Genomic DNA, 23,670 nt, shown 5'->3' with positions numbered 1-23,670 from the left:
AAGTGTTGGGTACCACCTTAAATGATTAAAGTTCCGTCATATAAACAACCAAGAAAAATATGTGGAGCATTTATTTTGATAAAATAAAAGTTGAAAGTGTAAATATTTCCATCTGACAAGTAATATAATGTGGTCTTACTAATTGCCCTTGTTAACTATTCAGGTGTATTTTGTTAATCGGAATATATTTCCATATGATATATAAAGCGACTGTTTGTGTCGAAGAAGGTCAAGCGTATGTATAAGTAAAATTTCTTTTATTATAAGATCTTATGAAATGACAAAGTATAATCATCGACAGAATGTAGGATCGTTAATCTTCATAGCTGTAAAAATACTGTTTAGTTATAACATACTTTTTATGTGTCCTAAAATCACCCATAGTTTTTGATGGGGTTCGTGTTGTTTATTCTTTAGTTTTCTATTCTGTGTCATGTGTACTATTGTTTGTCTGTTTGTCCTTTTCATTTTTAGCCTTGGCGTTGTCAGTTTATTTTCGATTTATGAGTTTGACTGTCCCTCTGGTATTTTTTGTCCCTCTTTACAATATGCATATTAAAATCAATCCCTTCTATTGACAGACCTTGTTATTGACTAATACGTTTTTATCTTCATATGGACATCTGGGTATCTGGAGAAGTCGGAAAGAAACCAATCTAATTGAAATTAAATCTCTCACTCGCTATTTTTTTTATTCTTGGTCGCTGCGTGGGAGATCTAACAACATCCCATTTGACAGGGCGTCAGAGCTCAAAATTTGAATAAATTTGCCACCTTTTTCTGACCAATGAAAATCGTTTCCGAGATTTCTTTCAATCCAATCAGCGATCGTTTTATTACTGATGTTCGGCTCGGCATACAAAATGGCGACGTCCAGTGATTCGAGTGAAATAAATGAAGCGATAATTAAAATTCTTCCTCAGTTCGGAGTTAAAGAGTTAAAAGCAGAACAAATGAAAATTTTGAAATGTATGATATCGAGAGATGATTGCTTGGCCGTTTTACCAACAGGATTCGGCAAATCCTTGCCTTTTCAAATGTGTATTCCTGTACAACGTGAATTGCATATTAATGACATTGGTAAAATAATAGTGTGCTGCCCGCTAGTTTCAATCATGAAGGACCAGGTTGAAAGACTCCAGAAGATACCAAATCTTAAAGCAGTGTATATAGGTAACTATAAATTTGCTTCAGCTAGAAATGTACAGTCATTTGGGAAGGGGTCCTGTACATGTGTACATTTGTACTTGTCTATTTTGGGATTCTGCTTATTTATTGGGGGTCTACATTTGTATGTTTTGGCCTGCTTTTACTTTAGTGGCCCATATAGTTTAGAGAATGGGTTAATAGTAATTAATAAATACTAGTTGTTAGGGGTTAGGGTTATTTAAGTGCTCTATATGGATTGGGACCCCTCATGTGGTTCCTGTATTTCAGGGTAATTGGGATTAATTTACATCTTGTACATAATGAATATGAGACTATTTATTTTATCTAATGCAACCATATCCAAACACATTATTCTGACTCGGTGTCAACAAGTCTTTGCTTTTAATACTAGCCGTGTAATCATGTTATGTAGGGGGAAAAGGCACGTACCAATTTTTTGTTGGACTCAAAAAAGGGGGTCAATTTACCGTCAAACCACTGGGTGGAATAATTGTACAACTTGGGGAGTCCCGGACTGCTAATAAGTCTACTCTGTTTGTCTAAAAAGTCAACTCAGACAAAGTATTAAAAGAGTTTGGACTAATTCAATGATGAAACATTTATTACCAATAAGAAATCACAGACAGTCTATTTAGGTCTCTATTAAAGACAATTCAATACCTTTGATATTTTTGGCACATCCCCGTTTTTAGGAAGTTACGTATCCACCCCATGACATGGAGATTACTAACAAAGATTAAAAAAAATGACCAAGCGTGGAGATTTTAATTTATAATTAGTCTAGATTGACATACAGTAGCGTGGAGATTTTAATTTATAATTAGTCTAGATTGACATACAGTAACTAAACCAATTTATCCTTAATTCTATTCATTTTTTATATAAATATAAAAATAAGAATGTATGTCATGTATGTGGTATGATTGCCAATTAAACAGCTCTCCAAAAGACCAAATGATGTAGAATTTAACAATGATAGGTCACCATATGGCCTTCAGCAATGAGCAAACACATACTGCATACATGTAGTAAACTAAATACAAGGCCATTAATTAATTGACCAATGCAAAACAATTCAAATGAGAAAATACATCAGGCTGAATGATTTTGCATAAAACACATGGAAACTAAAATAAAAAAAATGTGAAATATAATGATGCACATGGTGTCTTGTCCTATGGACACATATTTTTGTATCTATAATGAATATTTTCTGTTGAAGGCTCAAGTTCTGATATCAGTGAGGACATGAAGGATGTAAACATCATCTATGCATCTCCTGAGACACTGGTTGGAGATCCTATCTGCAGAGAAGTCTTAAAGACTTTACATGTGTCCACAATTGTCATTGATGAGTTTCACACTATTGCAACTTGGTAAGAAAATTTAAATGATGCTTTTTAATCAACAAAAAAATGTACACTTACATGACTTAAGCTTACAATGACGGTAAATTGAGAAAACAAATCTTTCTTAACCTGGTTATCTTACAGAAAAATCTACTTGTTAATTAGGTGTATTGTGACCAGTGGGCTTCATCAGCTGTTTCAATGTTATAATTTTTAGTTCATGTACAAATTTGTATAGTGCTAATAATAACAAAATAAAGTTTAAAGTTGCACAATATTATCAATTCTCATTTTTGCTTTTCATTGGGGAACAACCATTTAACTGCAAAAGGGGGGGGGGGGGGGGCTATGTTTTTTTCCTAAAAAAATAATCTGATTCCCAATTTGATGAAAAAAAATATTCTGTTCAAGGAGATGACAAAAAAAATATTCTGAATCCAGATTCCAGATGGTATTAAATTTAGAAAAAAAAATAATCTGATTGATAGCTTTGACAAATCAAATAAAATTGTTTGTGCGAACCACGAACAAAAATGTCTGGCCCTGACAAAAAACATAGCCCCCCCCCCCCCTCTTGAAGTTAAGTGGTTGCTCCCATAGTAGGTGCCCTTGATTGGGTGATTTCAATTGGGATCAAATATTAAGTTGCAACATGCAATATATGTACTAATCAAGATAAGTACAACCATCTAATTATATTAAGCAACATGAAAATGAGATGGCTTCTACTACCAATGTGAAATGATTACTAAATTGAATGCTATTCACCAAAAAAGATGCAAAGCATATCTAAAATATTTCTTATTATTGCATAGCAATATAATATTGCACTAGTGCAATAAATCTTCAAAATTCATGACGTCATCAACGACAAAATCTTAGTTTAAACCAATTTTCACTTTCAAATATTATATTGCTATACAATAAAAGGGTTATTGCATGAATATTGGGGAATATTGTCCCTCGTAGAACATATATTGCACTCGCAAGCTCGTGCAATATAAAATTCTACTCGGGACAATATTCCCCAATATTCATGCAATAACCCTATAATATAAAAATAAGAAAATGTGGTTTGATTGCCAATGAAAGAACTCTTCAACAATGAACAAATGACATAGTTAATGACTAATGGGTCTTCAACAATGAACAAAAACATACTGCAATGAAAGCAATAATAGGCCTTATTTAACATTGTTTAAGAACAAAACAATACATTTTGTAAATGAAAAAAAAATATAATGATATACAACAGCAAACAACAACCACTGAATTACAGGCTCCTGACTTGGGACAGCTAGACACATACATAATAAGATGGAGTTAACATGTTTGTTGTTGCAAAACCCTCCCCTAGCCTGGTGCAATGTTTTAACTGCATTATGAAATAAGAACAAACTATACATATCTGTTGCTAAATTATCTAAATTTGTATTTCAGGGGAGAAGATATTGATGGGAAACCAGCATTCAGAAAATGGTTCCAGCACATAGGAGAAATTAGATCCATATGTCCCACTGCCAGTGTTCTCGCATTAAGTGCAACATGTACATTAAAAATAAGAAAGCGTGTAATGAATGCCCTAAACCTAAGCCCAGATGTGACTGACATTACAATGTCACCAAACAAGGAAAACATTAAGATTGTGGTCAATAAAGTTAACACTGAACTGGAGATAGCTATGTGCTGGCTTATAGATGGCTTGCATAAAGAGAAGGAAAATTTTCCTAAAACATTAATTTATTGTACATCAATTATAGACGTTTCTAAAATGTATAAATATATATCAAATGAACTCCCTAGTTATATTGGATACATTGATATGTATCATTCAGAGAGTACAACATCAAGAAAAGACAAGATTTTAACGGAACTTAAAAAGCCAGATAGTTCTTTACGAATTATCGTAGCCACCTCAGCACTGGGCATGGGTGTTGACATCTGTGACTGCCAAAACATTATTTTGTATGGTGCACCGAAAACCACACTAGATCTTATTCAACAAATGGGTAGAGCTGGAAGAAATGGTAAACCTTCTTTGGGACTAATTCTGTACAATTCTTACAACAGTAGGCATGTTGATGTAGACGTTAAACAAGTGTACAGCAGTAAAGATTGCCGCAGAACAGCTTTACTTCAACCTTTCTTAAAGAAATCCGACATGGATAAATTGAGAAGTGTAGAAACCAGCCACACATGTTGTGATCTTTGTGCTTTAAAATGTAGTTGTGGAATGTGTGAATCTTTACCACTTGAAATAATGTTCACAGACACATCAAATATAAGTGAAAGTGAATCTGATTCCAACACAGAAAGTTATGACTGGGCTGAGTATGAAGCTGAACTAATGGGACTACCAGATCTAGACATTTGTGATGATTAAAAAAGAATATGAATTGACAAAAGTAGTAAATAAATCATGTAAATAAAGCCATTTTTTTCCAAAGTTAACCGCATATAATTTACTGTTTGGTCAAATGAGTTGTATGAGTGTGACAATGCCAATGAGACAGATAAATTCATTTGCCTTTCTGTTGTATCTAAATGGAAAAAGGAAAATGGTTATCATTACCAATGAGACAGCCAGCAACTTTTCATATCTAGGCACCTGTTGTAATTAAACCACCTTTCCAAAAGAAAGTTCACTGATATGTCTGTCCCATAAAATTTTGTGCCACTCTCAGCAACTTCCTGAAATTTTGTATCAAGCTTCATGTCAGCATTTCAGATGGGTACCTTAAAACGACTAGATACATGTCTGTCAGAACCTCGCTTCAAGCTTAAGGTTCAAGTTATATCTTAAATACTATTTAGCAGTAGGTCAACTATATGTGGAATATGGAATGATTGTAAGCACAAAAGGTGTACATATAAATAAGAAGATGCGGTATGAGTGCCAATGAGACAACTCTCCATCCAAGTAACAATGTATAAAAAGTTAAAACAGTTATAGGTCAAAGTACGGCCTTCAACACGGAGCAAAAGCTCACATCGAACAGTAAGCTATAAAGGGCCCCAAAATAACCAGTGTAACACAATTCAAACAGAAAATCTAAACAGTCTAATCTATTTACAAAACAAGAAGCGAGAAACATATATGAAACACACTAACAAAAGACAACCACTGAAAATGTCTGTCTAGCCGGTATCACACGTCTTCCTTTGACCTCAGTTTCATGGTTCATTGGCCAATGTTGAGTTTTTGTGTTTTATTTTCATTTGAAGAATTTGTTGAAAGTTTTGTGTTAAATTTATCAACAATTTTGAGAGGCTCAACCTCAGGACAATATACAGCTTGATAAGTTGATATATAATGAGACCTTAAGTTTAGGATGTTTGTCATAAGACAGACAAAAAGTTTGTAACATCTATATACAAAGTATGAAGCATCCAGGTCTTCTACTACTGAAACACTAAGCTTTTAAGTTGAGAGCTTACGCTGCCAACGATCACCTACCTGACGCCTCATTTTCATTGTTTCATTGGTCAATGCTGTTTTTTTTTAATTTGATATACTATAAGCTAGGAATACAAGAACTTTATTTGGTTTACAATCTATGGAATGAATCATAATGTAATGTGTATACATGTAAATATGTCTGGTATGCTTCATCTTACCTTGACCTTATTTCATGGTTCATTGATATGATTTAGTCTGTTTTCCAGATACAATAGGGATAGAACTTCATTTGGTGTATAGAATAATTGTAAGATGTTTACATCTGTCTGGCAGGTATTATTTGACTCTGATCTAATTTTCGTGGTTGGTCAATATTAAGTTTTAAATGGGATAGTTTTTCAGATATTATAAGTTATTTATAGTTGTGTATTGAATAATAGTAAGATGTATCTTACCTTGACCTCATTTCATGGTTCATTGGTCAAAGTTAAAATTTTTTGATTAGGTTTGTTTCTAAGATACTTTTAGCAATAGGCTAACTGAATTTGGTGTTTGGAATGATTGTTCAGCCTGTGATTGTTTATTTCACCTTAAACATGTGAACATTGAATTTAATCAATGCTTGTAGAAAAAACTTATCAACATTAATTCAATTGAGAACACTAGAAAAGGTGAGACATTTTAGTGTGTCCACTCTTGTTATAATTGGGTTGCTGTCTCGTTGACATATACATCAGATCTCATATTATTCATTTGCAAGACAATAATTATATCAGTAAATTATAATACATGTAGCATGAATAGTGAATACTCAGAAGTAAGTTTAAGCAAGTAAATTTTATTTAGAGACAAACAAAGCATAGTAAACATGAGGTTTATAGAGCTCCTAGCCAACTTGATATTCACACATTTTAAGCACATGTCTGCTTGTGAGAAGGTCTTGTATATATAAATTGATCTTTATACGAAATAAGATTTGCATGATTTGGTTTGATTGCCAATGAGAAAAGTTCCACCAGAGACTAGATGTAGAGTTTGACAAGGATAAGGCATGGTTTAATAGCTATATATAGCCAGTGAGAAAATACTACACTAAGACACGGTATCACACAACTACTAAATATGCTTGTCACGTAAACGACGAAATGGAGTTGGCGGTTTATGACGATGAATCATAGATGACAGTCCTGACACACAATTTTCAAACGGATTTCTGTCAATTTTTAAGTCTTTACATTTTAATTTACGATTGATTGTATGTTTAAGTGCACTGTGTTCCAATAAGTCCTTAGCAACTTTTCTCACATCCTCACAATAAGATGGCAAGTGATGAAATCCCTTGCGTTTTCTAGAACCGCTGATAAGCTCGAAATACTTTATGTAGTTGATTAAGTGAGCATATTCCTTAGAATGTTTGATGATGCTTTCTTTCGTTTGGTGTCCAGTACAAGTGATCTTGCTGTCACGATTGAGCATTTCTAAATGCTCATCAAGAGCTATATTATTATTTTTACCACCCTGTACATTCACAAATCTGTTTGATATCAAGCTTTGAGACTGATCACCAGGAAGAACACCTGATATTAAACTTGTTAAGTGTACAGAAGCAATAACATATTTCACTTTGTTAGTTTTGTTATAAATGGGCAATTCATACTTGGTTGATCTTACACATCTCTCACCATCTCCCATGTCAACTGCAGTGTCAAGGTTTTTATGAAGGAGTGTTAGTTTAAAGAGCATCAAAATATAGTCTTGTAGCTGATCTTGATCTTTTACAGTAGCTTTTTTCTTTTCTTTTTTTATTTGAACACCGTGTACTTTCATTTCATGGGACTTTAATGAGCCAACATAAGTATATGTCCTTGCACAAAAATGACATTTCACATGTCCATCTTCAAGGTTTGCAGTCCAATAATTCACTTCATGCTCTGGATCTGACAGAACTTCCCTAACAGCATGACATATGTCTTCATTATTTTCAAAAAAGAATTGCTGAAGAATATTTCTACAGATTGTATCAAGCCAATCAATTTGTTTTATTTTGTCCATGTCTTCAAAGTTCTCTGGAATAGGGATGTCTGAGTCTAAATCAGCTAAGTTGAAGTATGTGAAAAACATTAACAATAAAACAGCATCCAAAATTGTATAATACAGTAGCTTATATGGCCTATAAGAGTTTTTAACTTTGCCTTTCACATTTCTCATATTGAGTAGGTTTCGATAGTAGTAGGCTGTACATGGGTCATTTCCACTTCCACTGTTGTATGTCAACTTGTGTATAGCCTGCAAACATAGGTCGATCATAAAATTAAATAAATAGGTTTTTTTCAGTAAAGGTACATTCTGTTAATAGTTATGGGTAGTAGTCATTGTTCTTATTTGAATTCTATACATTTTAAATATTACATACTTGAATGTACGCATTAAAATATCTGGTCTGCTTATCTTCTGATTTTTCATAAAGTATTGATCATGAGGAAAGACTACTATACAGTATGGGTTTATCTCATTGTTGAAGGCCATATGCTTGCCTATAATTGCTTTCATCCACATTTAAACATTTGTGGATTGTTGTCTCATTGGCAATCATACCATATCTCCTTATTTTTATACAAATCTAGTTTTCCAGAAATGGAAATTAATATTTTACTTAATGTAGACAGAGAAAAGTAAATTTTAATGCCCAAAGCAATGCTTACAGATTAGCATATTAGTAAAATTGAACATGTTGGAGTACATACAAAATGTACATATATGCCAGTTTATAGAATGTTTTAGTAATTTACCTCTAAGAAATTCATCAGCCTATGGAAATCCTCAGTTTTAGAGATGAATCCTTCCAATTTTTCTTTTGCTGTGTCTGCATTGCCCATGGCACTTTGAGCACCCTGTATTCGCTCATCTGTTAGTCTGTCTCCTTTAAAATGATAAATATTGATTTAATTTTCAGATTTTACAATAAAATATTCTTAATCATTTGTAATGGAGAAGAGTAAAGCCTATTGTCAGTTACAACATCATTTGTTTTGCGAAATAGTTGTGTGTAGGTCATATTGAAAAGACATATTGATTGTTCCAGTGTAGAATTTGTAAGCATGTGCTCATAAATAATTTAAAAAAAAAAAATTTTTTCAATAAGAATTTTTAGATCCCTGGCTTACAATTTATTGTCACTGTACTGTTCAGGACATGATGAAAGAACAGGTTAAATTTGATGTGACCTTGAAACTGAAAAAGTCAATAGTTAGTTGATTGGTTGTTGGTGTTTAATGCCACTTTCAGCACTATTGACTAAATCATGGCACCAATTTTAAAGGGTTGAGGAAATGGAGGTGCCAGAAGAATTATAAAACATGCATACCTCCAAAAAAGACTGGTTCTACTATTTTACCATCCTTCAATGGCACATACTTGTCCGACAGTTCTTTTAAAAGTTGAATGACTTCCTGTGTCTTGTTTTCATTACAGTCATATATTCCAAGAGGATACTGAAAACAATATATATATTATAATGAATGGCATGAACAAATTGAAAACAAATCATGTACAGGTTGAAATGTAAAATACCCATACAAACTATTATATATCTTCAATGGTACATGAAACATCACATTCATTTGCCAAATACATGTACATGTATCAAGAGTCTATATATGTCAAAAAATGAAAAAGTTAATTTCCCCACCTCCACAAGGTATTTTTATCTGTATTTTTTTATCTTGAGGTCCTATGTCTAAGTCAGATGAAGAGAAATATGACCTTTAAAGTCACTTTAACAAATGATATAGTTTGATGAAGTATGTTGTTTAATAATTAAAATAATAGGAGTTACAAATACCTGGGCTGTCTTTAATCCAGCATAGTCACTGTAGGTATGGTTTAAATGTTCTGGATATATTTTCTTGAAAAGTCGTCCAATCTGAGGCACATTCTGAATAACAGATGTTGCAAAAATAAAAGTGAGTTCCTGCATCAATTGTTTTTGTTCTGTTAAAGATGGAATGAATGTTAACAGGTCAAGGTCTGACACATCTAGGAAACTTTCACTTGTATTTTTTTCTGCTGGAACTCTGTCTACAATGGCATACATGTTAAACAAGTGTAAGGAAAGTGTTTTCTGATCAGAAGTGCGGTAAGATGGGAGGATGTTTTTATCCCAGTTATCTCCAATTAATTGGTATTTTGTAGTTCCACCATTTGCCCATGAATCTCGAATAGACAGTATTTCTAAGTCAAGTTTGTCTTGCCAGCTTGCTAACTTATTATGAATTGTCTGTGGGTGCACACAAACTCCGATTTTCGCTAGTCTTTCAATATCCTATAATTATAAAAAAATGAATAAATTATAGTTAATAGGTAGCATAGATGCCTAAAATAATTAAATACAAATATATGCATCTAAGACATGTATAAACTGATGACTAAATGTATCCATCATGTTCTTGTATCAAGAATAATGTAACCATTATCAATAATTAGCAGTCACTTTTATATGTAACAAGACACTTTTCTTAAAAGTGCCCAACAAAGTAGAAACATGTAATTTGTTCATTGTTTTAATTGAACTACATGTACATTGTACCTCTGTATCTTGTGTAGATGTTTTTATATATTTTAATGTCTAAAGTTTTAGAATGTTAGACAAATGATATAGCTACTTAGTGTTTTGAAAAAAATATATCTTTGCAGATCCAAATATAAGATTCTTTTTTTATAATGATGATGGAATTGTGGATATATGTCATGTTCAGCAGCAAGTACATCATGATATGCCCCTAAAACTGAGAGTGAATATTGTACAATTCTTATAATAATGAATACATTAACCATTAACTTGTATAAGAAATAATGAAGAACATACTCTTTGTGTACAGCCTCCATGAGTCAAAAGAAATCCAACCATGTATTGTATTGCTGACATTTCTTGTGATCGTCCATGTAATCCAATTGCAGCAGTTACCATTATATGCATGAAAGGCTTGGTATTAACACTAGGTGGAATATCACTAACTATTGATGATATTATAGCCAGCATTGATGGGCACATCATTTTTAACTCATTGTACATATGGTCCCAGTTGAATTTGAAAAAATCATCATAGCCTTTCTTTTGAAATAAAGTTTGGGTGCCTCTCTTGGAGATTATCTTGCATTCTTCTAGTATTAACCCTGCAGTTCCATGTACAACTTGCATTGGGTTAGACTTGCATAAAGTTTGTACAATTGTTCGGTCAATATTAACATTATCAGTTCCTCTTACGAGAGCTCTGCAAATGGTTTTATAAGCTTCTGCTGTTATAACTGAAGTTTTCTTTCCACTTGGATAGTATATCGATACCTAAAGGAGAATATATAGTAATAAATAATTTTAACATAAATTATTTTAGATATATCCATGAATCAATATAAACATCATAGCCGAGATCTATGAATATGATTTTTATTGTTAAAAAATTATTTTGTTTTTATATAAAAGCATATACCTAAAAGTGTATTGTCATGCATTTTGAAAATGTATGGCCCAAGGGTTTCCACTGGCGCCATTTCACATTTTGCGGAGAAAAAAATTGTGGCGAAAAAAATCATCAGGTCCTATATATTGATTTAATGTACATGTGTGTTTATATGTTTTGAAATTGCAAATGGTGATGCTTTCTCAGATTGTCTATGACATCCTTTCACTTAATCTGTTGGATGATTGTGATTGCTACTTTCTGAATCAATAAACTGTTACACATCATTCAGATACACAGTACATGTATGTCATGCATGTGACAACTGTCAACTCTACATTCATGACTAAACTAAATGCAAAAAAACAGAATTTTTAAATTTAAACATAAATTATACTGAGTAAAAAAAGTTTTGCAACATTTAAGGTACCTATTTTAAGGACATTTTCTATTTGTTTATATCAATGGCGAATCCAGGACTTTTCATAAAGGGGGGGGGGGCGCTGACTGACCTAAGGGGGGCCGCTCCAGTCATGCTTCAGTGATCCCCTATATAATCAACCAAATTTTTCCCACGAAAGGGGAAATCACAACATGCATATTGCTTAAAGCACACATGAACTTAACATGTTAAAACTTTTTTGACAAAAAGAAGAAACGAGTTAGCTAAGTAAAGGAAGTTTATGGTAGACAATTAAACATACATGATACAACTAAATTCTTTTCAATATTTTTTCATTCAAAGACTATTGTTGTGTGGTCAAAAATGTGTTGCGAAACTTTTTTTTCTCATTATATAACAAAAGCAGCATGATATGATTAGGTAAGATCTATTTTGAATTCAGAGATCTGATCTATAAAGATTAAAACTTATGTTACAAGAAAAACATACTTTCATATAAATACATGTATCTGTATACATGTATACATATGCATTGTGCTATTAAACTCATTATTATCTCAATGTATTATTTGATTAAAAAAAAATAAAATCCTTTAAATGGTCAACAAATTTAGAAATTTGGAATGAATTTGAAAACTTAATCATACAATGCTGCATAAAAATGTATCAAACTGAACATGCTGAACAAAAAACAAAACATTTTTTGTTAAACCTTGACAGTTCCGTCCTTGAGAGATGAATTCTGGTTCTCTTTTTCTTGGTTATAAAACCCAAGAGATCTCTTAGCAGATTTAAAATCTGGTGCATTATCTGGTGATGATGATATATATATACATTTGTAGTTAACACAAACATTTTGTTTGTCAAATAGTAAAAAAAAGAAATTGAGGTATGATTGTCAATGAGACAACCCTCAACATGACCAAGGTTCAAATGAAGAGGGTGTAATAGGCAACAATCATCAATGATTAGCAAACCAATAAAAGCATTGACATGAAAAACATGAAACAATTCAACCAAGAATTGTACAATGTAAGCCTTATTTGTAACATAACAGTTTACAAATTTTTATGTGCCATGTGCATTTACATAAATAAATAATGTCTCTCCAGTGGTGCTCAAGCTCAAGATGAAAATATTTGTAAGGTCAATAAATTATACAAACATATTGCAGAGCTGATAAACATGTTACATGGAACTGACCATGAAGCAAACCAAAGTACAAAAATGTATAGCCAAAATTAGCCAAGGAATCAGCAAGAACTGGGCTGTACATTCCTTAATTTCATACTATTTCTACAATGAAACAATACTTTTTTTTCCATATGAACCCCATACCTTTTTTTTTTTCATATGAACCCCAAATTCATGAAACTACTGACATGACATATTAAAAGAAAGTAAGTAAATGTATGTTGTTACTGTAAACTTACCAATTTTAATGCTTGTCTGTGTTGGTATTATTTTAAGCGGCAGTGCAATGGTTGCTTCTGACATGTCTGGCAAGTTGGTAGGTTGGCTATACAGAGGTCTAACATCATGAACCTGGGTAGATGTATGTGCAAACAAATTTGGAATTTGCACTAAATGCCTCAATTCTATGGACGGAAATTGTTTGTTTTTCTTTTTAGATGGATCTGGCGTTGATGGAGACCTTAGGAGTCTTTTGTTTGAAATGTCTGAAACGTGAGACACACTCTGAACGGCTGAGTAACTCTTTAAAATGTCCGCCTCGTGTCGTTTTGCCTCTTCTCTTAAATGATTAACCTTTTCAATCCGCCGGAAACATTTCTTACACACCCCATTGTTTGTGTCATCAACAGTTTTAAAATCGGGGATAACTTTTCGGATAGCGATTACTCTTTCCGTGGTCAATTTATATTTTTCATGAAACAGTTTTTTCTCAATTTTTTGTCCATTTTCATTAATTTCGGTTACAATAAACGAAAAGTTGCATAAAATACACACGTTAGATCGACTATAAAGTCGTCTAGGTGTTGACAATCCACCCGAAGCCATTTGTTACATTTGTACTGGGGGCTACCAATTTGTTTAGTTTGTTGTTATGAATTATTTCCCTTTTACGGAAGTCGATAAAAATTGCGACTGACTGTGCCAGTCTACTTCACAGTGAAGATTTTGGGAGCACTGTTTTGATTGGACAATCGATTTTGAGCTCTGACGCCCTGTCAAATGGGATGTTGTTAGATCTCCCACGCAGCGACCAAGAATAAAAAAAATAGCGAGTGAGAGATTTAATTTCAATTAGATTGGAAAGAAACATCTATTTTTATTTCAGTTATTTTGTCCGTTGGACTTTTTCATCGTTTAAAGTTAATGTATTTTTAAAGAGGTTAACTACACATAAATTAGATATCATCCTTCTACACAAGTAGTCATTAATAGAAAGTTACAAAATAAACCATAATTGTGCTTGACTGATGCATGGTATTCTCATTGTTGAAGTCAAGTGATGAGATGATGCTATAATTCATGATGTTGAAAGTTATATAATCATTATTGAGTTTTAGACTAAATCACACGACACGAATGAGGCAAATAAAATGTAAAATGAGATAAATGACAATAGTTAATCAGAATATTATAGATTTAGTTTTTACTTGTTGCCATTTTTGCTCTAAAATCATGGTTTTAAAGGAAGTAGAATAATAGATGCTTTGTGCCACCTACTTTAGACATCAAAATGATAGATAGAGGTATTTGTTTTCGACCCCTTTTTATATTTTTAATTATAAAAGATAATTTGAAATGGTGAGAAATTATAAATATCAAAAATCAATGTAAATAAACAAAGGACTTGATAAGAGATATTCTCTTTTCACTGCTGTCCCACAGATTTCCGATTTGTGCAACGCGGTAAAAATGGAAAATTTATGCATTTCTACGTTTTTACCACTTACATTAATGATAAGAAGTAATCACAGCGTTCAGATTTTCAAAAAAGATTTTGTCGGATTCATAATACAAATGAACTTATATCCGGTTGCAAATCATTTTATCTTACATTTGCTAGTTACAAAAGAGGGAAAAAAGATACCAGAGAAACAGTTGAACTCATAAATCGAAAATATACTGACAACATCATGGCCAAAAATGAAAACGACAAACAGAAAAACAATAGTACACATGACACAACATAGAAAACTAAAATAAGTAACACGAACCCCACCAAAAACTAGGGGTGATCTCAGGTGCTTCGGAAGGGTAAGCAGATTTGTGTTGCTTATGAGGTAACAAATCCGGTAAAAAGTCTAATTCGGTAGGTCACATTTATGAAAGGGAAGGGGATTGTAGTTACGACGTAAGGAACATATCCAATATCATTTGTGAAACGATTATTCCATTACGGTCAACCAACTCGTTATGGCGTCCGTAAAATTTACGAAGAGATGATTGCAACTTCACCATTTGGAACTCTTGATTTAATAACTTCCTTGTGAGCAGTAACCCTCTATCAAGAAAATCATGATAGGAAATGCAAGCACGGGAATATCATATTAATTGGGAGATATATGCACCGTATGCAGGTTCTGCTGGAATGTTGCTATTTAGAAATGGAAAGTTCACAATTGGAAAGCTTAAATCATTATAACTGTTTTTAAATAGCAACTTAACGTTTTTCATTTGAGGTTCCTGGTTCGATTCCGGCTCCGGGAAGAGCATTTCAGGAAAGTAATTTTCGACTATCTCTTGACACTATTTGCGAGTATGGATTTGAGAAACGATGATAGTCCGTCGAAAAGGGATGAGAAATGGCTGACCCTTGTTAAAAGAGAGCCATATCTCTTGCACGTAAAAGACACCGTTGTAAATATGAAAAAAAACAGGTTTATGCAGCTACAAGGCAGAACTCGCACCCGCAAAGATGAAAGGGATTCACATAAAATGCAATAACTTGTTTCCAAATCAACTATCAATAAATATATGTAAATTTATAGGATAATAATAATCTAATAATAGTAATCAGACAGACAATAATTACGATAACGTAAGATTTTACAGAATTAATCTCATAACAAATACGATGTAAAGAAAAAAGTAAAATCACAAAAATACTGAACTCAGAGGAAAATCAATTCGGAAAGTCCATAATCACATGGCAAAATCAAATAACAAAACGCATCAAAAACGAATGGACAAGAACTGTCATATTCCTGACTTGGTACAGGCATTTTCAAATTTAGAAAATGGTGGATTGAACCTGGTTTTATAGCTAGCTAAACCTCTCACTTGTATGACAGTCGCATCAAATTCCATTATATAGTCACCGATGCGTGAACAAAACAAACATACATAATAGGTAAAAATGTCAAAAATAGGGGTACAGCAGTCAACATTGTGTTATCATCTTAATCACTATAAAAACAACAAATGTAACGAAGAAGCACAAAAAGGCATACATCAAATTAACATCCTCATTTTGATTATATTATACGATTATATTTGTATATGTAAAATGCACCCATCAAGGAAGGAGGGTATGGGTACTGGTGTAAAATTGCGCGTTTGAAATTCGCACAGGTAGACATGAAATGATTTTGTCGTTCAAAGTATGACGGGATGCATAAATACAGTCACGCAAAATAGATATAACAAACACTGACAGCAGTTAAAGTAATAATAATAAATAAAATAATAGTGTGGTTCAAAGTATGACGTGATACATAAGTACAGAGTCACGTAAAATGTATATCACAAAAAAAGTTGGTTAACAGTAAAAGTAATATTAATGAATAAAATAATTTTGTCATTCAAAGTATGACAAGATACATAGGTATAGAGTCACATCATAAAATAATTTTGTCATTCAAAGTATGACAAGATACATAGGTACAGAGTCACATCATATAATAATTTTGTCGTTCAAAGTATGATGGGATACATAAGCACAGAGTTACGTCAGAAGGATATCTCTAGAAACAGACAACAGTAAAAGTAATATTAATAAAGACAAATAAAAGAATAATATAACACGTAATTAAGATGATAAACAACGTCAGTACGCAAAATCGATACTTCAAGACCATCGTGTATTATTTGTGAAGTTGATACGGAATATTTATCAACAAGTTCTGGGTACCTTCCGATGAACTTTTTTAGAAAAAGGACGAGACGTTCTTTGACATACCCCTGGTTCATCAACTTTCTGCTCAGACACTGGTGACGTTTTACAAAGTCTGAGTAGGAGCTGCAAGCTCTTGAATACCGAATAAGTTGGGAAATGTATATTCCATATGCAGGTGAAGTTGGTATGTTGCTACTAAGGTGGGGGAAATTGATAATTTCAAAATCAAAATCGTCTCGTTTGTCATAGATTCTGGTACTAAGATGACTGTGTATGTCAAATTCGAGGTATAAGTCTAAAAATGAGGCGGATGAAGCCGTGTCTGTTGTCTCTTTAATTTCTAGTTCTGGTGGATATATTAATGGAACCCAATCAGAAAAGTTTGGATTGTTAATGGAAAGAACATCATCAATATATCTGAAAGTGAAATTAAATAACCTGGCTTCTTTGATCTTCTTGTTTTTGACAAGTGTCTGAAGGAACTCCGATTCATATGAAAACAAGAAGAGGTCAGCAAGGAGAGGCGCGCAGTTCGTTCCCATAGGAATGCCGACAGTTTGTTGAAAAAGTCTACCTCCAAACTCAACAAATATGTTGTCGATAAGAAACTCCAGCATACTGACCACTTGTTCTTTTGTGTAGCAGGTTTTACTTTTTTGTTTGTCACTATTAACGAAATATGCCTTATGAAATCCCAAAGTAATAAATTTATAGCGTATGCTACCATTTTTATGTTGAAAGGCATTGTGGATTATTTCTTTTAGGCGATTTTTCAATTTCACATGGGGAATGGTGGTATACAGGGTTGAAAAATCAAAAGTTTTGATAGAACTAATTTCAGAAATAGACCGAGATTTAAAATTGTCTAGAAGTTCTTTAGAATTTTTAAGAATCCACATATGGTTAATACCACTACGCGAATAAACAGTTTCACAGTATTTCTGAAGACCCTCTTTCACTGCGGATAAAATTTTAGTCAATCTAATGGACAATTCTTTAGTGGAACATGAAGATGAGCCAGCAATATACCGTTGTTTGTACGGAATTTTATGAAGCTTTGGTATCCAATACAAACAAGGTAAGTCCTCCGATTTGGTGTTCAATGTAATGTTTATGGAAGCCATGAAGGACTTATGATTTGCTAAAATCTCATCCTTGTCAAATGATATGTCTTTGTATGTGGGATTACCTGAGTGCTCCTTTATACCCAATTCTTTTACAAGACATTCGTAGTAATACGATTTACATACAAAGACAATATTATTTGAAGCTTTGTCCGCAGGAACAACAACATACGTATCATGAAGAGATGATAGACATTTCATGGCCTCTTTGTCTCTGAAAATGGACTTTGGTCGATCGTTAACACAGTTTTTCAACTTGTGAATGCGACGTTTTATCAGAGACCTGATAGTTTTAACCCATTCTGACAAAGTGTCCAGTTCAACTTCTTCTCGTTTAGCCCATGCTCTGGCGTAGTCCTCAATGGAATCCATAATTATTTTGAAGTTATGGTTCCAATTGATGTGTTGGGGTTCTCTAAACTTAGGACCATGAGAAATCACCTTTCGGAGATTTTCATGTTGAATTATGTTTAGATCTCCTGTTATAACATGACCAGAGGGGCTGTAATTATAAGGCGAGTGGGAACAGTCACATGTCGGAGGGCTTTTTAAGTATTGTTCTAAGTCAAGGTCCTGCAATGCTTGTTTATAGTTAAATATTTTAGGTGCAATGGTTTTGGTGTAACTGTAGGATACAATAGGAACATATTGATTTTGAAAATAAATAGGAATTTTAGATGTTACCTCCTTGTGATGTAGAACGTTGCCGAGATTGATTGCATCAATTCCTCTATTGGCAAAATCAACAGGAAGGAATTTCCTCTTTTCCTCATGTAAAGGTTCCGATCTTACTGGTTTGAAAAGTCGGAAAAGAGCTACATCACAAATAATATTGACTAGTCTGTATATTGCAGAAAATGTATTGGTGCCTCCTTTGTCAAGTGAATATGCAGTTTCTGTTGCATTATCAACAGTATTCACTAATTGAGATTTAAGTTTTATAAAAAAAAAGAAGATGTGGTATGATTGCCAATGAGACAACTATCCACAAAAGACCAAAATGACACAGACATTAACAACTATAGGGCACCATACGGCCTTCAACAATGAGCAAAGCCCATACCGCATAGTCAGCTAGAAAAGGCCCCGATAAGACAATGTAAAACAATTCACACGAGAAAACTAACGGCCTTATTTATGTAAAAAAAATGAACGAAAAAAACGAATATGTATCATTTAGTTTGATGGATTTCTTTTATTGACACATCGTTTTTCTTTGTTTTTGCGTCACATTCCGATATCAAGTGCTATTATTTTGTCATTTAATCTTACTGGAATGAACCATGATGCCTTGAGGGAGCATTTTATGTAATGCAACTAAAACACTCGAAATTTTCTCCAATGAACTCTGCTGTTAATATTTTTTTTTAAATTCTAAGGTTGTGTAGTTCTTGTGTAATTTTAATTCGTTATAAATTCTACAATCAGGATTCCGTTGAATAAGTATCTGTGAAGTAATTAATAATATAATCTTGAATACAAACGTTTTCTTCATGGTAAACATAGTAAAAGAGGGACGAAAGATACCAAAGGGACAGTCAAACTCATAAATTGAAAATAAACTGACAACGACATGGCTAAAAATAAACAGACAAATAATAATACAGAAGACACAACATAGAAAGCTAGAGACTAAGCAACACGAACCCAACCAAAAACTTTGGGCGATCTCAGGTGCTCCAGAAGGGTAAGCAGATCCTGCTCCACATGTGGCAACCATCTTGTTACTATGTTATTACAAATCCGGTAAATAGTCCTCTTCGTTAAGTCATATTCGTGAACAGGGCAGGGTATTGTAGTTACGACATAATGAACATATCTGATATCATCTGTGAAACGGTTATTCTAAGTCAACCAACTCGTGATGGCGTCCGTAAAATTTACAAAGGGATGATTTCAACATTACCATTTGGAATTCTAGGTTTAATAGCTTCCTTGAGAGCAGCAATTCTCAAATCGTACAACATTTAATAGTGAGAAATATTCATTCAAGACACTAAAACAAAATTCCCTCAAATGTCATTTTAGAACCAAAATTAATCGAGCTTATCAGATATAATGACATACCAATATTTGAAAAAAAAGAATACAGCTCTTTACAACTTCATTGCTTTATGTTTTATGCACAAGCACAACCTAGACCGTTATTCCGATTAATTGAGTTCAATCAGATCCCCTATCAACGCTATAGGGATAGTTTCAATTATAAACCATCAAAAAATATATTTGTACCGGAGATGGTGAAAGTCTTCCTTTCAAATAAACGTCAAAAATTCATATAAATGGAGTTTGAAACCAGTTTGACTTGGAAACAAATGATGTACTCTTATTTTTTATTTCGTTCTTATTGAATGGGATAGCACTAAAGAAATTTAGAATGTGTTGTGTTAAACGTCGTTATAATGAGTGTACCTCCGAGCAAAACGACATCAAATTATAACAATGAGACCTTAGTTTGGTCGAGTGTCATAATTCCGTATTGGAGTATGCACTAGTCAAATCAAGGTATTTTACCATTAGCAGGGTCAATATAGACTGCACTTAAAACAGAGAAGAGGTACTAAATTGCATGAAAATGGATCGTATGGAATATGGACTGATTCCGAGGCATAGATATATATATATAATTGATAAATTCATATTCTCTCTTATATGCACCTCTTGTCTTCGTTATTTAATCCATAATATAGACTATAGACGCACCATTTCTTGATTTTCCACTGACTGTCTCATTTGAAGTCACTATTTTCTATCAAGTTAATTCGGACCGATGGAGATATTGGAAATCATAGTCATTATCGACAGTTTGATGTAATTAAATTAAAAAGAATCAAATTGAAATTATCTTCAATAAATCCTGCTGTCAATAGTTATCAAAGGTACCAGGATTATAATTTAGTACGCCAGACGCGCGTTTCGTCTACATAAGACTCATCAGTGACGCTGGTACAAAGTTGAAGAGCATTGCGGATTCAAAATTCGAAAGTTGTGCCAAATACGGCTAAGGTAATCTATGCCTGGGATAAGAAAATCCTTAGTTTTTCGAAAAATTTAAAGATTTGTAAACAGGAAATTTTTAAAAATAAAACTGTTAAACAAGCGTCTGTTATTTCCATAATAATATAATTTCGAGAACAAACATGTTCCTCGTTGTCAACACAACAACAAATTAATTTGATTTTTCAATCGATGAACTGTTATAAGTTCATGAGAAAATTCTGTAAACCGAATCCTACAAAATTCTCGATCTTTTGTACTTCAACAAAAAACAACAATTACTCTTTGAATACTTTAAGTTGTTTTTATTTAGTGTCGCAAAAATGTCGCAGGAAAAATTGGACACCATTCTATCGCCAAACTGGGTCACTAATACTTTGGACGTGTAATAAATAGTGGGCCATAGTCTGCATTAATGAGTCGTCCAACTTAAATACTTTATTATATTGATTTGCAAATATACAAATTGTAAACCAAGTTAACAATTGTGTTCCAATAAATATGAACAATATATATGCCTGAAATATTCGCATGCAACGGACCTTAATTCTGACATTTACTAATATACCAAAATGCGGCTTTCATGCTAAACTGAATTCTATATATTTGAAATGCTAAAATAACTTTACTTTAATCGAAATATTTTAAACATGGCTATTAGAATGAATTACGTATTTTTATAGGCTAAAAATGGGACTATTGCTTTCACCTTTACCATTTTACCCAAAATTACATCAAATCGTACATTATGTAACATTGTAAAATATTTATTCAAGTAATTTCATAAAAATCAAATATTATCCAAGTCGCAGAATTAGTTCAGCCCTTATCTAATAAAATGGCGTACCAATATTAAACAAGAACTATCTTTAAAAAAGATATCCGACGTATTTAAATTTGAGTATATGTTTAAAACTATCATTTCGATGACCTTCAGAAGCACAATGACTTAATGATGCAAGACCTCTTTAATTAAATCTCCATCTGAATGTAACTACAAGAAGGCGATTGCAGTGCACTGAAAACCTGCATAGTTTGACACAATGTGTCCTTGGTGGCAACACCCGTTCACTACCTTCATCTTGTGAATAACAATGATCTAACTATCTAAAAATCAATGAATTACCAACAAAAGAACGTTACAAATTGTTTTGTGAATATTCCGATTATATTTAGATGAGTGATTTACCATTTAAATAACGTTTTCTCTGTTTGTGTTCAGTATTTTCGGTCCTCGTATCTTTCTGTTTACATTCACCAAAACCCCGCGGAAATCTCACATGCGTAGGTGCGTTCTATAAGTCATTTACGTTCGTACAACAAAGTTTACATTAAAAATTATATAATTGTCCCGAATAAACAGCTGTCATGGATGCACAGAGCTATTGGAGAAACAATTATTTTAATAAAAATATAAATCTTTGTAAGATCTGGTTCAAATATTTATAGTTTTTCACTCGCTTTCCATCACGATATAATTAACGAGACGTTTTTTCAAACACAACCAAATCACCCACCATGACAGCATTTTTCCAATCACAGAAAGGATTTTCGAGCATGCGTATTCTGCAGGACTTCATTGTTTCAGTTGATCTACACAAACACAACTCAGACAGTTATTACGATTAACAGGGTTCAATTATGTCAATTATCATCGCTAGAGGGATTGTTTCAATTATAAACAATAAAAAAACATATTTGTTTCTGAGATTGTGTTAGTCTTCCTAACAAACGAAAGGTCAACAATTGATGACACGTTAATCAACAGTTTGTCTGGAAAATAAATGATGTATTTATACGCACTTTGTTTTCTTCTCGATTAGGGTAAGCATAAAAAATGTATAAAACATCATAGTTAAAATGATATAAATATAAATGAAAAAAATGTTTCTTAGGACACGAATGCTCCCGGTCAAGCTTCTCAATTTGCAAAATTATAAAGGGACATAACTCCAGATCTAAAATGGTAAATATCACTCTCTGCCCAAATTCGAATTTGGTTTGTATGTTAAGGCTTTAGCCTTGAGACGAACGAAAGTTAATGTGAAGAAAGAAATAGAGGAAGAGCGGACAGAAAGTCAGGGATCGTCTCGTCATTGCCCTTATTTTGCTGTCGTTCCAGGTTTCATAATCTTGAAATCCATGTATGTTATTCGTTAATGGACATAAATATAATTGATACAAACGTAAATTCTGTTATAAGCTTCTCTCGTCTTCGTTTTTTGTAAATCCATGTTTAGACTGCAGACACCATAACTCTCCACTGACTGTCCCATTTCAAGTCATTACTTTCTATCTGGTTAGATCAGGTTGATTGATGGAGGTTTTGAAAAAAAAATATGTTCTTATAATTTATATCCAAAATATCATCATATTCTCATATATGTGTTCCGTCCTTTTCCGATGACTTGTGTTAAAGCAATTAATCGAAAGTCTACAAAAAATGCATGAATAGTTTTGAATGTTCTGAAGAAAAGCAAAGACAATATCTATAAGTACATTTTTGATTTTTAAAAACTAACAATTTTCAAGGGCGATCGAAAACCAGACGCCAAGAAAAAAGAAAACTACAGAAGGACAAACAACGACATTACATATCCCCCCAAAAGGACAAAACAATGTCGAGTGTTTAAAATAACAAGTGATTTCAGATACCAGTGCTCCGGCAGGTTTAGCTGATACCGC

The 23,670-nt window shown here is 32.9% G+C and overlaps 2 protein-coding genes across 3 annotated transcripts; one reads left to right on the top strand and one right to left on the bottom strand.

The window, feature by feature from the left end:
- Positions 1-654: 654 nt before the first annotated feature.
- Positions 655-4,970, top strand: LOC139528898 (probable ATP-dependent DNA helicase RecS). Its single transcript, XM_071325134.1, has 3 exons — positions 655-1,173; positions 2,393-2,546; positions 3,960-4,970. Exons 1-3 carry the CDS (start codon positions 843-845, stop codon positions 4,900-4,902), a joined length of 1,428 nt encoding a protein of 475 aa, XP_071181235.1. The 5' UTR covers positions 655-842; the 3' UTR covers positions 4,903-4,970.
- Positions 4,971-6,741: 1,771 nt separating this feature from the next.
- LOC139528896 (uncharacterized) lies at positions 6,742-13,841 on the bottom strand. 2 transcript variants are annotated; one of them, XM_071325132.1, is made up of 6 exons: positions 13,212-13,841; positions 10,784-11,260; positions 9,761-10,240; positions 9,284-9,410; positions 8,709-8,839; positions 6,742-8,205 (listed from the first exon to the last, which is right to left on the bottom strand). In XM_071325132.1, exons 2-6 carry the CDS (start codon positions 11,114-11,116, stop codon positions 7,036-7,038), a joined length of 2,241 nt encoding a protein of 746 aa, XP_071181233.1. In that variant the 5' UTR covers positions 11,117-11,260; positions 13,212-13,841; the 3' UTR covers positions 6,742-7,035. The 2 variants fall into 2 exon arrangements, with proteins under 2 accessions (XP_071181233.1, XP_071181234.1); XM_071325133.1 differs by lacking the exon at positions 13,212-13,841 and adding an exon at positions 12,491-12,641.
- Positions 13,842-23,670: the final 9,829 nt, after the last annotated feature.

This window comes from Mytilus edulis, chromosome 6 (genome assembly GCF_963676685.1).
Source record: "Mytilus edulis chromosome 6, xbMytEdul2.2, whole genome shotgun sequence".
NCBI lineage: Eukaryota > Metazoa > Mollusca > Bivalvia > Mytilida > Mytilidae > Mytilus > Mytilus edulis.
This window is presented reverse-complemented; position numbering and strand designations above follow the sequence as displayed.